This window comes from Cimex lectularius, unplaced genomic scaffold (genome assembly GCF_000648675.2).
Source record: "Cimex lectularius strain Harlan isolate CLEC.00 unplaced genomic scaffold, Clec_2.1 scaffold41, whole genome shotgun sequence".
Lineage (NCBI taxonomy): Eukaryota > Metazoa > Arthropoda > Insecta > Hemiptera > Cimicidae > Cimex > Cimex lectularius.
In genome coordinates, this window is record NW_019393011.1 from 1,164,919 (window position 1) to 1,183,492 (window position 18,574).

The following is an 18,574-nucleotide window of genomic DNA, read 5'->3' on the forward strand; positions in this document are numbered from 1 at the left end:
ATTATATTTTTTACAAATTTTCAAATAGACATTTTTAGCTGGATTTGCCACAGTCAATTTTTTTCTCATCAATGTCTGGTCATTCACTTAAAAATGCATAACTCTTCTGTGTTTTATTTATTTTTCAACATTGTTTCATTCATTGAAAAAAAAAAAAGAATATTTGCTACTTCCAGGCTGTGTCAACAATGTTTAAATTTTATGCCATGAGAAATAAGGATGGAATATAAAAAAAAACTCCTCAAACGTTTTATTATATCCAGTTCTAATTTATTTACAGAGAAAATCAAAAACAAAATGCAATAACTCCACGAATTACTGGAAACTTAACTCTGTAAACAAATTAGAAGCAAACATATAAAATGAAATGTTTGAGGCATTTTTGTTTATTTTATCCTTTTATCTTAACAATCTGCTTTCCAACAATTGACTTATTTTTTTACCAATTTTACTCAAAGCCACTTTTGGTTTTGTAACTTTTTGTATGTTTTAATCATGATTAGGGGTATGATCCTGTATATCATTATATGTAAAAATATGTAGACATTGAAAAAAAAATTAATTACTTAAAATATTTTTTATCGGCTCATAGTGCCCATTGTTGAGACAGTGTCTAATATTTTTCAACCTAGTATCACCAAAATAAGTGTCATTAAAATTTATGATCACACATTTAGAGCCCCCACATTGGAAGCTTAAGTTATTTCAATTTAAGGGTAAGTTCAATTAAAATAAACAGTCTGTTTATTTGTGTTTTATTTTATATTAAATAATTTATCATTGAATACCCTGATTAATATTTTAAGGCTGTGAAGGTCATTTTGCAGTTTACCTAATTATTCTGTAGGAATGTTCAATGCAACCTTCTCCAAAATTGTGTTAAGACAATACTCTAATGAAGACCACCCCTATACTTTTATTTATATAATGCACTATATCCAGTCTCTTTTGATTATAGAGTTATTGTCTTTTTTTTACATTTAATTATCTAATCTATTTCCAAGCCTTTAAGAGAACTCTCGACCTTTTCTTTCTGTTTTTCTTTCTTGGGGCTGCCTCTTTTGCTTTTATCACATTTGATTTTTTCCTCTTTCATCAACCAGTCTCTGTTTTCAGTCACTTCCTCCACGTATTTTCCTAAAATATATTTGTTTGAAAAAGTTTTTAATTATGTATCGTGTCAATCCGATTTCACTTACGATGTAAAGAACTCAGCGGTGCTAAAGTCCCTCCGTAATCCTCTGGTACATTCTCTTTGGGCAAATCTTTGAAAAATGTGTCTGGTTTTGAGTGAAATGACATCTAAGAAAAAAAGAAACATGTAATTGCACTTTTGAAGATTGGACATTAAAGTCTTACCATGTTTATCAAGTCCTTGTTCAAAAAAGGCTTCACCAATGTCAACATTTTTTCTACGACTGGACTTGTATTAATAAATACAACTTTTACTACTCTCATAGGAGCAGCGTTCTGAAAAAAGAGAATATCAGTAAACACCCGTACACAAAAACCATATTCAAATACCTTTCCAAAATCGATGTAATTTTTCGCTTGGCTTAAAGAACATTTAAAGCAATGCGATAGACTAAAACCAGCAGCATCATAAACCAGAATAAATCCTGGTTGGATACCCAGTTTCCATATTGCATGCATTGATGTCATTAAAAGCCATTTTACGCACAATGGATAATTAAACTTTTTCGAATTATCATCCAACTTGCATATTATCATCCTTAAACCTTCATTATTCGGTATCGGCAGTGGTGCTGCAATTCTAAAATATTCACATTTAAAAATCATCTATCACTCATTTAAACATGTTTTGCTTACAAGACTTCATTTATCATTTCTTGTATATCAGGTTGTAAAGGATCCCAACCGGAAAAGAAGTCTGGCATTGTCACCTTGTAATAATAGAAGTAGTCTAATGTTTTTTTGGCTGCTTCTACATTGTAGAATGTGGCGTGTAAGAAGTGCAAAATTATCTCATCTATAAAACAAACCCTTGTTACGCCAATCATTTTTATACTATGGTCATTTCTTTATGTCTACCATAACTTGAATAAGCTTTAATTGTTTGACTATAATGTTGAAACATAACCTGAAGTTGGTAGTTACTTTACAAAAGCAAAAATCAAAAATATCTACCTTCAATGGGTGTCAATGCAAGATGTGGTTGCTCCTTGATCCACCGCTTTATTTCCATTAGGTCTTCACGTTTCAACTTGGGATTTTTCTCAAGCTCCTCCTCTGCGCTGATTTTCCAAGGCGGTGCCATCTTGTCGTCTTTTTAGAAAAAACCTGAAATAGATCGATACCGTTTCATAATCTGGTAAAAATTCTCTCTGTCGCGAGAAAAATTCATTTTTCTTTTTAACCGTTATTATTTCACCAGCTTGTGCCTTTCCTTTGCTTACAGGTTTGCACAATTTGTTTATTTTCCCTTAGATTCATATGTTTTCAAATAAAATTCATTCTTAATAAATTTAGAGTTAAAAAAAAATTCAGTATCACTTTGTTATTACAATTAATTAATCAATCATTATAATTATATAATGTTCATTATACCTGAAATATTAATGATATTAATTTCATAAAAATATATGTACTGTACCTCAAAGAGGTAGAATATATTAACAAATGATGTAATTATTTAAATATCAAGCTATATGCATTAAATGAGACACACTTTTAACTGAATATATGCAACAAATAATAAATCTTAATAAATTAATCATTATATAATGAAAATGAGAGAAATATTTAAAGTTCTTGATCTGGTACTAAAGTTGCAAATAATTAGTCTACAAAAGTGTACAAATACCATTTTGGACAAAGAGAATTTGAAACCCACATCGTCTACTTTTCTTGACAATGTGTCAATGACGTTTTGTAAAGTCCTTCCCACATTTTGGAGATTTTTTCCAGACAAGTAAAAGCAAAGATCATTGTCATACTAAGGCCTGACTATACGATCATCTATATTATCAACCAGACCATTGACCGCAATTGCAAATAAAGTGACACTCAGAACTGAACACTGAGGAATCCCGTTTTCTTGAATTAACGTATTGGATAAGGTGAACAAAGTCAGGGAGCTATTTAGGTATCAAATAGTCTTAATACATTATTTTAACAATAGTATTTTTAGTCTTGCTTGTGAAAAATTCATCACAAACCGTTCATACATTAGCAAAAAAAGGGGAATTTAAATTAATAAGTTGAGATGAGGAGTTAGGGTCTCAGAGAACCAAACATGAGAGCTTGATAGTGCATAGAATTTATCCGATCCTCAACTCTCTTTGCATAAAATTGTTTATACTGCTTAAGATAACATTTTGTTTAATTTTACACTGAGGTATTATTTTATTAGTGCTGAGGTATTATTATTTTTTTCTTCAGACATGTTTTTTTACGGTTTAACTATGTTTACAACCGTGCCACAATTCCAGTTATTGGTCAGTTCTTCTCCTTCTGCAAGGACAGTTAAAACCTGAATCATGGCACGGTTTAAAACATCCTAGGAAAAACTGTTTAAAAAATTGTTATTTGTCTGCAAAAGAATCGAATGTAGTTGTATAGTGCTAAAATGTAATACCTGTAGTATATGCTAAAACAACATATAAATAACATAATATAAATATCATTGCATGTATTAATTTTTTACATATTTTTAATTTATTTCCTTTGTTTATTACACGCACAAAAATTGTAAGTACTATATATAAGCTATTAGATCATCAATTTAATAAATAATGTAAAAAGCCTTTACAAAATGAAGTAAACTGCTTTCTTTTTAACTATATTATATATATCTGGCTGATGGCTAATACCTACGGTGAGGCCTCCCCCCCCCAAAAAAAAAAAACTTATATAGAAAGTTATTAGAAGAAAAACTAAAAAAACAAAATAATTATTTATTATCATACACAAGTTTTTTTTTAATTTGTTACATAACAATGGAAACAAACATTGAGTAATAACATTTAATGAACTATGAGTTGTTTTTTTCCCGGATAGGTCCTTGGGAGTTTTCCTTTACTTTACGTATGTTGCTTCTTTTTAGCAGAAAACCAGTTATGTTTATTGCCTTTTCCCTCTCGGTCCCTCCCTATTAAAATGCTAAAAATTATCCGCAAAATATGCAATAATACTAACTTTCTATGATTTATAAGATTATTTTTAAAAATGAAATAATCTCAACACTCTTACGATACAGGCCTAATTTAAATACCTCTACCGTTAGAAGAGACTATCTTTTTTTCTTTCAACCTGGGAAATTTGTTAATTTTTTATAAAGATTGACTATTGCATGGCATAATTTTATTAAAAATTAACTATTGCATGACACATTTTGATGCCTGAACACCCAATTAGGTATCTTTCCTACGCTCTACTTAGCTGTTTATCTCCCTTAATGTTTTATGTATTGTATATAACTAGGTGGAAAGACGATTTAAAGATTTTTGCTATTTAAAGAACTATTGCCTGTGTGGTTTAATATATTGTGTATTGTTAAATTTCTGGTTTTGTTTTATCTTGAAAGCGTTTATTAATTTTTTTTTATTAAACACAATGAAATTTGATTTTTGAATTGAAATAGTTTTTTTTTAATTACGGTTAAAAAAAATTAGTAAAATTACAGTTGATTTTAAACTATAATCACTGAGTTTATTGAAGGAGACCGAACAATATTTTCAAGGTCTCTTTTCCCTCAAAAACAGATTTTCAAAATGAATAGGATTCATTTGTTATGAGTGTGACAAGAAAAGATTTGTTTCTGGAAAGAAAAACGCCATTGTAGGCCATTTCCTGTTACCGCTAATTTTTGCATTACGATATTAAATTGCATTTTTATCTGATTAGAAAGAGACTCTCTTAAAACCCTTATCTGCCCAATTAATTAACTGTAGTGAGCTAGCTATTCAAGAATGCAAGAATGTTTTTGCTACGTTTTTACCGTTACTGATGGAAAGCATTCCAATAAATAAGGCCATGGATTTCCGGTTCTAGAAGAAACTTTCAATAAAGTGCCTGTGTGCCTTTTACAATGATTTATTTGCTATTAATATCGTGAGTTTTTTTTTACCTCTGGCGGGATTATTTTTTTTCTCTCGATAGACAAACAAGAAAAAAGCTATCGAATCAGTATGAGGACAGTGTATCTCTCGGAGCAGAGCACGAGACGTGGCCCATTCTGCGCAACTCCCGACATACTGACCTCCGCAAATGCAGCACTCCTGTATTCCACGTTCCACCAACGCTGAGCTGGAATCGGTTCCCAAAGAGAGGGAGTACCACCACCAAAACAGACGCAGGCGCGCGCGTTATGACCTATTACAAATAGATCGTATCCAGATTAAACATTATGGAATTTATTGTATGGAAAACGGAATTTTTTTCTTAATCACCGGCGGAAAGAACATTAGCAAGATCAATGCTTTGAAGGGCGTTTCTCATATTCTGTTGGGATTATATCCCAATTTAAAGTTTTACTTCAAACTATCTTATCTTTTATACAGGGTGTTCGGCTACTCGTGTGACAAACTTTGCCAGTAGATTCTACATTCAAAATGGAACCAAAAAGTCCTAATTAACTATGGTTCGAATGTCTACAGTTTCGGATTTATCCCACTTGATTTTTTAAAATTTCACGACCTTGCTTCAAATAAACACTGATAACTCCAAAACTACAAGGTTTTGGACAAATCCGTTGATACCATTGAAAACTACGTTGTATTTCCAATAAGATGTGATCAATAGTAAACTTGTAAACTTTCGTGAAATAAGCGTTTTAGTAGCGAGAACTTTGGGAAAATTTTTTTTTTTTCAAAGTTGAAAACTTACTATGGTGATTCTAAACTACTATTGCCAAACCTAGAGACCAACAAATTTCAGAAAACATACTCATTTAATATCCTTTTTAGTGGTGTAATTTCTTTTGAAATTACATTTTTAAAAGATGAAGAAATTGAGGAAGGAAAGGAAAAACCGTCGCTGAGGGTAAGGTGGAAAATTTAAAAAAAAACTCAAGGATATTTGAATTAATTTATTAAACTTTTTTTTAAAATTTGGGTTCGAAACCGATATAGTGCAAGTGTTCACTTATTTACCAACACGCCTGCAACTTTGATTCAAGAATTATAGTATTTTGTGTGGTGGTTAGTGATCGTTAGTCGATGATTATTCAGAAATCGTGAGATGCGTTCTGGTGTGATGTAGGGTTCAGAAAAACATTTTCTTTATCGTGCCAACGTTTCGATCTTTATTGAGATCATCTTCAGGCCCTGGGATTTACAAACATTGTTTAAATTTAGCAAATACATGTAAGATGTGGAAAAAAGTGAATTTTGAATGCAAAAAATATTTTTTATATTGCCATTCTTGCGTGTCGTGTTGAGAGTGCCAGTGAGACTGAGAATGGCACAATTAAGCAGAAAACAAACACTGAGTGAGTAGAAATACTTTGATTGAATATAAAAAATATATTTTGCATTGTATAAATTCACTTTTCCACATCCTAAATGTATTTGTTAAATGTAAACAATGTTTGTAAATCCCAAGCCCTGAAGATGATCTCAATAAAGATCGAAACGTTGGCACGATAAAGATTTTTTTCTGAAACTTACATCTCACCAGACCGCATCTCACGATTTCCGAATGATTATAGTATTATTATTCTCCAGAATAAAAGAGTTTTAAGATTCAAAACGTTTTTAGTTATATATGTGATATCTTGTTAACACTATGGCTACTTTTTCTAATGAAGTATACGCTGATATACAGTTTATGTATGAGTTTTGCGGGTTTAATGCGACAACAGCGCGTCGAAAATACATTGCGGAGGGTGGAGAGCATTTCGAATCAAAATTGAAAAAAACTTGTAATAAATTCATTCAAAATTTCCTTAAGTTTTTATTTTTTATTATTATTATTTCGAAAGGTTAGGTTGAGATGAGTAGTTGGTGTCCAAGAGGATTGAAGTCACGATAGCTCAAGTAGTTAGAGTAGCCGCGTATTGAGCCGAAGGTCGTGGGTTCGAATCCCTCTCGTGACACTAACTTTTTCATTTCAACCAAAACCTTACATAAAAAGGTTAATTAATTGAAAGAAGTAATTTGGTCAATAGACCACTAAATATAATAGATTATTTTTAATCTTTCCACCTTACCAATCCTTCAACCACGGCTTTTCCTTTCCTTCATCAATTTCTTCATCTTTGGAAAAAGTAATTAAAAAAGCAATTGCACCACTAAAAAGGATATTAAATGGAGTACGTTTTCTGAAATTTCCTGGTCTATAGGTTTGGAAATAGTAGTTCAGAATTACCATAGTAAGTTTTTCAACTTTGAAAAACAAAAAAATTTTAAGTCTCGCTTATTTCACGAACGTTTACAAGTTTAGTATTTATCACATCTTATTGGAAATAAAACGCAGTTTTAATGGCATCAGCGGATTTGACCAAAACCTTTTAGTTTTGGAGTTATGGCTTATTTGAAGCAAGGTCGTGAAATCTGAAAAAATCAGAAAAAGTGGAATAACTCCGAAACTGTAGACATTCGAACCATAGTTGATTAGTACTTTTTGGTTCCGTTTTGAATGTAGAATCTAATGGCTAAGTTTGTAACACGAGTAGGCGAACACCTGTATAAACAAACATTGATAATCTCATTAATAATGTACTGTTGTTTTTTATTTTTTATTCATTTTCCATATATAAATAATACATAACCAATTTTTATACAATTTTGTTCTGTTTCTGTGGTCTCATTTAAAATATGACTATTATATTCAGTTAAAAGTAATTTTTTAATTAACAACTATACGTATTGGCCACGCAGGGTTTTTTTCAACTAGGAGGACTTTTTTGAAAATCTAAGCAGTAAGTTGTAAATGTCACGTAGAATCGACTTTTCGTGAGCATGGATCTGCCGAAAAGGTCTCGACGTCTGCTCTACTTTCGGTTAACAATAAACAAAATAAATTACATAAAGAATCGCCATGCTATCTTCACAGAGTGTTGCCTTGCGAAACGAAGAAACTAATTTCACGCACCGAATATTTTTTTTAACTTGCATTTCCCTTTCTGTGGGTCGTGTTTAATTTTGAAATCTGGACGTCAAGTGAAAGGAGGATGTTTGGAAACCACAGTTTATATTTTATAACACAGTAATTATTAATAACAGATCAGTCTAATTCTAGCTTCTTGAACGACCCTTGAATCCCGTATTCCTTCAACTCGTTAGCTGTCCTCTTCTTTTCGACCACCCTCTGCTTCATCTCTTCGAAAAAATACTGCTGGTGCTCGTTGAGATCTTGTATCGTCTTTTCTAAATTCAAAAAAAAAATTGCGTTAATTTTACTAAATTCAGATCCGAAACACTTGAAATCACTTTAGTCTTAAGGCTAAAAATACCCCCTTTTATTATCCACCAACGTGGTAAACCGAAAGGATTCGAGTGATCTCTCATATCACTGTTATAAATTTTTCCGTTCTATAAACGGATTTATTATCCTTAACATCACAGAATTCACGCAAATCGGTTTACAAAACTTATATGTATAATGGATGCCATTTACCGTTAAGTTCTTTCCAAGACGGCCCGGTACCGCCATAGTCAGATGGCACTACCTCTTTGCCGACTGCTTCAACCATACTATCAACAGTTGAATGTACAAAGATCTGAAAAAAAATATTTACACGTTGATTATACAACATTTAGTACTTCAATTTACATACAGCAAAAATCATCTTTCCTTCGTTTTCCTTTTATGGATGGTTTTATTTTTATTTTGTTTATGCCTTATTATGTGAAGGTGTTTTTAAATTATGTCCACAAGGTTACGACATTTCGTTTATTAATTACAAAATATATTAAGTTTTTTAAAAAGAATAATGTGCAGAAATAAAAAATACTCTATTTAAAAATCGTAAATTTTATTTTAAAACATCTTTACATAACAAGACCCACAAAAAAGACAAAGAAAAACAACATTCGTGTGAATCCATTATATTTCGTGGTCCGATTGACCAAATAACTTCTTTCAATTAATTAATCTTTATGTAAGTTATTGGTTGAAATGAAAAAGTTAGTGTCATGACTAGTAAGCAATAATTAACTTAATAAATAAAACGAAGTATATCTTCACTAAAGCTCTCCGTGGCCACTTCACCGAAAATCGAATCCTGATTACATGAATTTGAAAAATGGTAAAAAGGAGGGAAAATTAGAAAGGTGGGTGAGATGGGAAGTTGGTGTCCGAGTAGATCGAAGTCAAGATAGCTAACTAAAAAAACTAATTGTAAACATTTGTCTGTTAAAATATAAAATGGAGAAATAAGGAAATCGCCTGAATATCAACAAATCCTGACATTTAACACTAATTGTACTTTATGTAAGATTGGTTGAGATAAAAAAGTCAGTGTCACGACCGGGATTCGAACCCACGACCTTCGGCTAAATACGCCGCTCTGCTCTACCACTTCAGCTATCGTGACTTCGATTCACTCGGACACCAACTTACCATCTTAACCCAGCTTTCGAATTTTCCCTCCTTTTTGTTATTTTTCAAATGTTGTGTAATCTATTCGATTCTCGGCGACAAATGAAATGGCCACAGAGAGCTTTAGTGAAGATATACTTCATTTTACTTATTAAATACATTATAGTTCGTGGTCCGATTGACCAAATAACTATTTCAATTAATTAATTTTTGTGTAAGGTATTGGTTGAGATAAAAAAGTCAGTGTCACGATAGCTCAAGTGGGTAGAGCCTTACTTATTTAGCCGAAGGTCGTGGGTTCGAATCCCGTTCGTGACTTTTTCATACCTTACATAAAGATTAATTAATTGAAATCATGTGAATGTTTGTTTTCTAATTTCCCAATATTCTGTAAAACTTTGGAGTGATTTTATTGACTTACTAAAATTGAAAAAATATGTATATAAATCAGCAATAAACATAAAAATTAACGTTACCAATTTCTTAACGTCTGGTTTGAGAAATGGGTTCATCAGCGCGAACAATTTCTCAATCACCATGCCACCGTTGATGAAATGGAGACCCTTTATGACACAATTAGACGCCTCCTAGAACACAAATAATGTAAATTAATGACTAATTAATGTAATTTGTTTATTAATACGAAACGGTTAACTCGTACAACTGAAAAAGGCCTTTATTCATTTGCAATGCGGAAAGCCTCGTTAATAATCGATGGGCTAAGTGGGTCAATTCTTTTTTCAAAAAATTCACGTACGAAATTAGACAATTGAGCCGAAAAATGCACCTTGTAAAAAATGAAATTGAATGTGGTCAATAAATTGTTAAGAGTCCACAAGAAACAATGCCCTCTACTATGCCTGATTATTGTGGTCTTTTTAAGTTAGAGTCTTAAGTTTTATTAAAACCTTTTTACCTTTATATCTATATATATATTTTTTTAATACTGACCTGAGTGAATTTTAACATATTGGACGTTGATGATATAGGACACTGAAGTATTTCTGAGAAGGTTAAATTTTGAAGGTCCTGGATGAAAACGTATCCAGGAGCCGATCCGAGCATGCAGTTGCTCATATCCTGGAGCATAAAAGTCAATTTGGCGTATTCCTCCATGTTAAAGTTGGATATGTCCATCTTTTTTATTTGGTATAAAACAACCACGTTACCGTGTTTGTCTCTGTTCGGCATGAATGTTACATTCCTGAGATAGAGAGGTTTAAAATATTATAAATCAGGATTATCGAATTCGCCTAAGATTTACATATTTGCCATGGCTTTCTGCAGCCAGTCTCGCTTCAGGTCTCGGTCCGCGAACATTTCCGGAAGCCTGGTCCTCATGGTGTAGTTCAAATCGATCACCTCCTTCGTCCTTTCGAGGCTGAAGTTGCACGCTCTCAGAAACAAAACTATCTGAACGTCTGAAAATTCAAACTTAAATTTTACATTGAAACTCTCTGGAAAGACGGTTTTGTTTTGAACTTCCTACCGATAAGTTTGGGTAGATGTGGTGTTTTGCTCATCCAGTCTTTGATCAACGTCAGGTCATCTTGTTTCAGTTCCTTATTACGTTTGAACTCCTCTTCCAAACTGACTTTCCAGTATGCTTCCATTATTACTTTAACGAATAAAACTTTCATTATTGTCTTGACAATATTATAAAAGTCAAAAAATTGGAATATTCCAAAAAATAAAGCGCGTCATTTCTGTAGAAATGTATGTTCTCGGGAGGTTTTATAAGAAAGAAAACTTTTGCGGTATTTATTTCTTGATCTTGAAAAAAAATCTTACTTTGAAAAGCTTTATAATCAATTTTTCATTGGTATTGTTTTTAAAATTTTCATAGATATTTACAATTATTATGAGATATATGAAATTGAAAGAATCCCTCGAAGGTTCTTCTAATGGCTTAGCGCAAAGAATCTAGCGTCGTTTTTAACTTTGAGAATCTAGCTTAATACATATATTTAAAAAAATTGTAATGCCACAATCCTTTTGTTTACGTAACATTAAAGAAAAGAAGAAAATTAAAGAACTTCCCAACATGAACTATTTGAAAGTTGGAACTTTTTCAAATTTTTTGGTAAAATGTAGTTTGACATAAACATCTTCAATGCTTATCTTTCAATTTATCCTGCGTTGAGAATATTTTATAAATTTCACGACCTCTTTTTATTTTCAATTTTTATAGCTAATATGTACTACGCGTACAATGCATCTTATTTTTCAAGTTTTCAATCTGCGGAAGGGATGTTAATATAAATTTTCAGGTATTTCCTACGTACAGCATCAAGGAAAATAACAAAGGTTTTTTTTTATTAAAAGGCACGATGAAATTTCTATTGCTATAATCAAACTTCCAAAAAAAAGAAGTGGTTCTTATTTCTTTCTGGTGGTTGGTTGGTTTCTTCTGGTTCTTGGTTTATCTACAATATTGCTTCTTAAGATTTCGTTATTCCAAAACCTAGAATTATGATAGGCAGAAAAGTTTAAAAAATAGTTCCTTTCCAAACTGTGTTTTACAATTCTCCCTATTTCTACTGAAGCAGTTTAGCCCAGATTAGCAGAGAAAACAAAACCTGGCATTACAGACTAAAATGTAAATTAAACCGTTTTGTTGCTCCCCCCCCCCATCTAGATGAGGTTCTGAGTTACATTGCGTCAAAAATTTACATTGATCTGTTAGCTTTTCTGGAACTTCACAAGGCTTTGTTTCACTCCTATATTTTTCAATGTTTCCACCATGAGTGCACCTTGCACCACTTTTTATTTAAGCATAACCGAGGTCAGAAAGGCTCATATATCGTTAGGAAAGATTAGTTTTGTTTCAATAGAATAATTGCATAACTCGACTTTCCGTTAAGAAAAACTTGTAACACGCTAAAATTTCACATAAAGGGAAACTACATCCTCTGGAAGCTAAAACCTTCCAGACCGTGACCTGCAGTACCCTTGGCTAGCATATCAGAATTATTTTCCCGCGATGCTATGTCAAAACAATACTCGTAGACCCAGAAACCCTTCTGAAAATTTTCAAACTGCAACAAAAAAGGAGTAATTAACGAAAGGAACAATTAAAGACTCATATTTGTAGAAAAACACTCTAAAGAGACAAAAGACTCAGGAAAGAATTCGCCTAAACTAACTAAACACAAGTAGGTTCTTCGTTGTAAATATACAGCATATATGCAATCAAGTAATTGTTTAATAAAACTTTATATTTATTGTTTTCCTAATCGAAATGTAGAAAAAAATTGAGAATCGCAGCCAGTTTAAACAAGATAGCACCCTACAGTATGCAAAATGATTAGAAGCTCTTATCTTCGCGATTTCTGCTTCTAATCGTGAAATATCGGTTCGCTTCTCATAGCAGCCAGTTTAAACTAGATGCACGACGCAGCATGCAAAGTGAATGGCAGCTATTTTCTTTGCAATTTCAGCTTCTAATCACGAAATATCGGTTCGCATCGCACCTAGTTTAAACTAGATGCGCGCTGCAGCATGCAAAGTGAAAGACAGCTGCTATCTTTGCAATTTCAGCTTGTAATCACGAAATATACCCAGTTTAAACTAGATGCGCACTGCAGCATGCAAAGTGAATGGCAGCTAGTTTAAACAAGCAGCAGCATGCAAAGTGAATGGCAGCTATTCTCTTTGCGATTTTTGCTTCCAAACGCGAAATATCGGTTCGCATAGCAGCTAGTTCAAGCTAGATGCACGATGCAGCATGCAAAGTGAATAGCAGCTATTTTCTTTGCAATTTCAGCTTCTAATCACGAAATATCGGTTCGCATCGCACCCAGTTTAAACTAGATGCGCGCTGCAGCATGCAAAGTGAAAGACAGCTGCTATCTTTGCGATTTCTGCTTCTAAACGGGAAATATCGGTCCGTAGCGCACCCAGTTTAAACTAGTTGCGCGCTGCAGCATGCAAAGTGAATGGCAGTTACTCTCTTTGCGATTTCTGCTTCTAAACGCGAAATATCGGTTCGCATAGCAGCTAGTTCAAACTAGATGCGCTCTGCAGCATGCAAAGTGATTGGAAGCTCTTATCTTCGCGATTTCTGCTTCTAATCGCGAAATATCGGTTCGCATCGCACCCAGTTTAAACTAGATGCGCGCTGCAGCATGCAAAGTGAATGGCAGTTACTCTTTTTGCGATTTTTGCTTCTAAACGCGAAATATCAGTTCGCATCGCACCCAGTTTAAACTAGATGTACGCAGCAGCATGCAAAGTGAATGGCAGTTACTCTCTTTGCGATTTTTGCTTCTAAACGCGAAATATCAGTTCGCATAGCAGCTAGTTCAAAGTAGATGCACGACGCAGCATGCAAAGTGAATGGCAGCTATTTTCTTTGCAATTTCAGCTTCTAATCACGAAATATCGGATCGTAGCGCACCCAGTTTAAACTAGATGCGCGCTGCAGCATGCAAAGTGAAAGACAGCTACTATCTTTGCGATTTCTGCTTCTAAACGGGCCATATCGCATCGCAGGCAGTGTAAATGTGTGTAAAATAAAGTTACTACTGTTAATGTAGTTTGGTGCGTCCTGGATTCTGAGGTTCAAAAACTTAATACTATGACAAACAAAAGACAATACCAAATTTTGAAAATTCCTTTAAGTTTTCCTGTTTGACAGCTCTTGTCTGCAACATGACCTCTATCTTCCTTCATGGCATATTGTATATTTCTTATAATATACTATACATTAAGTTAAAGCAAAAAAAAGTGTTGGTGATCGATGATGGGCGTATCGACGTACAATCATTAGTGAAAGATATTTGTTTCTGGTATAAAATAAGGTACATAACAATAATAAAATATATAAATGGAAATAGTACTAGTATTTTACTAAAAATAGTTCAGCATGAAGCTTCAAATATAGACTTGGATGGTCACTTTCAATTGGATTACCTTAACGAGATTTTTGTAAATTCCTAAACCTTTTTCGTTTCTTTCATGCCTTCTTGACTACTGACCGAACAATGTTGTTTCACAGATTAAAAATAGATCGTGAGTGTTTATTTTTCAAGATTTCAGGGGAAAGGAGGCGTATTTAGGATTTGACACAAATATCTTCAGCATGACCAAGTGAAACTCGAAAAAATTCATATATCGTCATTTTTGTTACAATATTCCTTGAAAAATCACAAAACCTTGGATATAGACGACCTTTTATTTTTCGTTCTACTTTTTAACTGTCTTGATAAGCTCATAGGAAAACCTAAGAATAAAAACTGTCTTAACACTTTCAGTAGTGCGCTTGTACTTTTAATTCGATTCAATCCTTATACTCTAAATTATCTTTATTTAATAAATTTCTATTTTCTTTAATAATTCACCCAAATCTGAAAAATTGGAACAACAAACTTTAATCTACAGTAAAATCGATATAATACAACTGCAATTGGGTGTATAGTGTCTTTATTAAATTAATTTCATTTAGCAATTTATTTTGTAATTAAAACATAAAATTAATATTTAAAAATGTTTGTTTAATATGTGTAGAAAATACGTTGTACGTCTTGTGTTTTAATTTCAAGCTTCGCGCTTGGAATTTTATGGCCCCCTAATTTATCTAAATTGTCATAATGTTGGCAACATAGGTCAAAAAAAGTATTTACACTTTTATTGAACATCTCCAAATAGTTTTAAATCTATATGAGAAACGATATAAGAAAAATTGTCTGGATTTGAGTTCAAGTAATAAATCCAAAAGTTCCAGCCTTGAACATTTTCTGAAATATTGTATTGTCTGTTTATTTTATTAAATATCGCTTATCTTACTACAGCAGCACATCTTAATGACGTTAATAAAATACAAGAAGGCAAAAAGCTTAATATAAAACGATTCAAAATCTTATTTACCGTGAATATAAGGATTTTATGGCGGAGCATAAAAGAATAACGTCATAATTTGAATCATTTAACAATGAAATGAATCTTTTAAGACATAACTTATCAGAAAACCATCTTTATAAAAGGAAAGTTTACGTCAATATTATTTATCGTTCCGGCTTGAAAAATACAGTTAATTGTCATTACATGTTTCTTTTACACTTTTCCAATACAGAATGAAAAATCCGAAGAAAAAAACACTTTTCAATAATTTAATAGAACCATTGCAACATTTTGGCATGAAAATCTATAAAAGTCAATGTCAAGTAGAAAAGAGTAATGAACAAACTGACATCTGTTTGTGGTTGTTGTAGATTGTTAAATAGACTAAAAATGTCATATAGGAAATATGGTCCAATGGTACAATACGGTACAATCCAACAAAAGGCATAAAACAAATTAATTCTTAGGGTTTAACTAGTAAATTATTTTCTCCAGCCCGGGCCATTTATTGCTTAATTGCCCTTGTTATTTAGGCCGGTCTATTAGGTTGAAACGGTTAATATTTTCCTTTCCGGCTTAAATTCATGACAGTTCGAAATAAGCCTTTAATGTGTCTTGAATTCTAGTAGTAAATTTTGAAATTGTATTAGTAGGCAGAATTGTCAGGCAGAAACAGCAACATGCCGAGCTTTCGATATAGCACCTTCAGGGTAGTAATTGTCCAGATTAAAATTTACAAATGTTGAAGTTAACAAGCAAGTTTTGTAAATTTAAATACGACGAAAGCTCGGCACGTTTTTGATCTTTTCTCCATGCGATCACCATTTTACCTTATCTTAACTGGAATAACTGGAATAAATTAATAAAATTTCATTTTCAATTTTACATGATTCAAGATAGGCTTTGTTCCATTTGTTATCATGCTTGTCTTTCTTATCGTGTGAATGAACTAATCGCCTAATATGTTAAACCGTTGACATTTTTTTTCAGCCAATGAAAAGAGTTATTTGTTTTAAAAGGCAAACAAAAATCCACGTAAAGCCTGCATTTTTAACTGAGTATTGAAATAAGTTGTCGATCCGTTAAAGTTTGGAATTAACTGATTTTACTCTGTATGTTTAATTTATTGGTGAATCGGCTCACAATAAAACTACTTTCGCTACGGTAAAATAACGTAATTACCGACTGGAAAAACGTAGACAAATTCTCATTAGTCCTCGAGACATCAAAGAATAGAAAACAAAGACAATACCGGCACATATTTTACGACAGTAGTGGCTTAAAAAAAGCACACGTACGAACATTTAGATACAGCGTTATATTATGCTGGAATTCGTATGACCTAGAAAATTCATACCGGAATGTCTTGAATATTTCTACCATTCCATCCGTATTTGGAAAGATAATTATTTATTTTACAGTTAGTTTTGCACTGTATTCGTTAGAAGTTTGGTTTATAAAATATATTGTAAATTAATTAATCTTTATGTAAAGTATTGGTTGAGATAAAAAAGTGAGTGTTACCGAGCGGGATTCGAACCTACGACCTTTGGCTATACCCCGCTGCTGTACAACTTGAGCTGTAGAGTATTTAGCCGAAGGTCCTGGGTTCGAATCCCGCTCGTGACACTGACTTTTTTATCTCAACTAATACCTTACGTAAAGATTAATTAATTGAAAAGAATTTATTTGGTCAATCGGACCACGAAACCTAATCGATATATTGTAAATATATTTTTTTAAACTTGGGACTTTATGAATAAACTTTATATAAATTTAACAGTTATTTACTACATTGTGTCCTTTTTTTTAATAATATGAATATTTTTAATAACTACATATGTCTGTAAATTGGTTCTGCATTTTTAACTAAACTATTGATATAAGTTGTCGATCCGTTAAAGGATAAGTTTGGAATTAATTGATTTTACTCCGTACAATTAATTAAAGTTTTTAGTTGAGATGAAAAAAAGTTAATGGCACGAGAGGGATTCGAACCCGATATTTACTCCGTATGTTTAATTTATTAGCGAATCGGCTCACAAATAAAACTACTTTCGCTACGGTAAAATAGCATAATTACCGACTGGAAAAACATGAAAAACTTCTCAGTTTTAGTCCTCAAGACATCAAAGAACACAAAACAAAAATACCGGCACAAAGTTTACGACAGTAATGACTTTAAAAAAGCACACGTACGAACAATTGGATACAACGTCATATTATGCTGGAATTCTTCAATATTTCTACCATTCCATTGGTATTTGGCAAGATAATTATTTATTTTATAGGTAATTTTGCGCTGTATTCGTTAGAGGTTTGGTGTATAAACTTACATTGTAAATAATTGTTTTTTAAACTTTATGAATAAACTTTATATAAATTTAACAGTTATTTACTTCATTGTGAATTTGTTTTTAATAATATGAATATTCTTAATACCTACCTATTGAGACTTGTCTCTAAACTGGTTCCCTAGCCGCTAAGCCAACATACTGTGCGCGTGTAGACGTCCTTGTCCTCGGGTTTCATCAATAGAGGGGGAACTTGCACTTGTGTGTGTTCGTGATACTTCGTGAAATTGAATAGCATCAAATTTCGTTTAATTCTGTTAACTTGGTGGTTGAAACTTAAAAACATGTCTCGTTCACACAGTTGCCACGCCTAAAAATTTAAGATTCGAATTTATTTATTTATTTTTTTTAGAACGGCCTCCCAGAATTGTGGTAATCTTGGGATGTTGGGATGACTTTCGAAAAGAATTTTCTCGTGGCAATGATATATTGAAGTTTCAAATAGCAGACTGCAAAGCATTCATTATGACTGCACAGATTGGTTTTGTTTCCTTCCAAATTGACTGAAAATTTTGAACAATTTGTCTACTCTTTTTATAAATACATACAATGTTTCTTTTAAAAACAAAACGGCCGTAAGTTTCTAATAAACGCCAAGTTGTTAATTCGTAAGAGGCGAAAAGTTCTGATTCGTGGGTGAAACTAAGTTACAAAAAAAGTTAAAAGTTAATCCACACTTAAATTCTTGTTCGCCAGTTCAACATTTCTCGGTATTTTGTCGCCGTTTCACACTAATAGTTTTCTGTAAAAGCAAATTCTTACTAAGCTTTGAGAATTTTATCGCGCCGATGCTGATGGCTGTGATGAATGGACGTTTCCGTTCTTTTGACACACCGGTCTCTGTCAGACCACGTTCTTACATACATTTTCCATTT

General features: G+C 32.5%; 3 protein-coding genes across 8 annotated transcripts in view; 1 reads left to right on the forward strand and 2 right to left on the reverse strand.

Moving 5' to 3' along the window:
* Positions 1-18,574, forward strand: part of LOC106663842 (dmX-like protein 2) — a 60,166-nt gene that overhangs the window by 24,757 nt on the left and 16,835 nt on the right. The window lies entirely within an intron of this gene.
* LOC106663843 lies at positions 972-5,279 on the reverse strand. Of its 2 annotated transcripts, none has more exons than XM_014388998.2 (7): positions 5,222-5,279; positions 2,149-2,301; positions 1,831-1,990; positions 1,525-1,774; positions 1,360-1,470; positions 1,200-1,302; positions 972-1,137 (listed from the first exon to the last, which is right to left on the reverse strand). In XM_014388998.2, the coding sequence occupies exons 2-7, from the start codon at positions 2,276-2,278 to the stop codon at positions 989-991; spliced, it is 903 nt and encodes a 300-aa protein (XP_014244484.1). In that variant the 5' UTR covers positions 2,279-2,301; positions 5,222-5,279; the 3' UTR covers positions 972-988. The 2 variants fall into 2 exon arrangements, with proteins under 2 accessions (XP_014244484.1, XP_014244483.1); XM_014388997.2 differs by having other exon boundaries at positions 2,149-2,300; positions 5,088-5,263.
* Positions 8,136-17,898, reverse strand: LOC106663844 (clavesin-2-like). The gene is made up of 7 exons (XM_014388999.2): positions 17,792-17,898; positions 10,994-11,122; positions 10,769-10,925; positions 10,456-10,708; positions 9,981-10,091; positions 8,581-8,683; positions 8,136-8,330 (listed from the first exon to the last, which is right to left on the reverse strand). Exons 2-7 carry the CDS (start codon positions 11,115-11,117, stop codon positions 8,188-8,190), a joined length of 891 nt encoding a protein of 296 aa, XP_014244485.1. The 5' UTR covers positions 11,118-11,122; positions 17,792-17,898; the 3' UTR covers positions 8,136-8,187.

Coding starts and splice junctions, on each gene's coding strand:
- LOC106663844 (XM_014388999.2), bottom strand. CDS start 11,117: ATGGAAGCATACTGGAAAGTCAGTTTGGAAGAGGAGTTCAAACGTAAT. Junction 10,092..10,455: donor ATATGTTAAAATTCACTCAG/GTCAGTATTAAA, acceptor TTTGTGTTCTAG/GAGGCGTCTAATTGTGTCAT. Junction 8,331..8,580: donor GTCTTGGAAAGAACTTAACG/GTAAATGGCATC, acceptor TTTTGAATTTAG/AAAAGACGATACAAGATCTC.
- LOC106663843 (XM_014388998.2), bottom strand. CDS start 2,278: ATGGCACCGCCTTGGAAAATCAGCGCAGAGGAGGAGCTTGAGAAAAAT. Junction 1,775..1,830: donor GAAATGATAAATGAAGTCTT/GTAAGCAAAACA, acceptor TGAATATTTTAG/AATTGCAGCACCACTGCCGA. Junction 1,471..1,524: donor ATTACATCGATTTTGGAAAG/GTATTTGAATAT, acceptor CTCTTTTTTCAG/AACGCTGCTCCTATGAGAGT.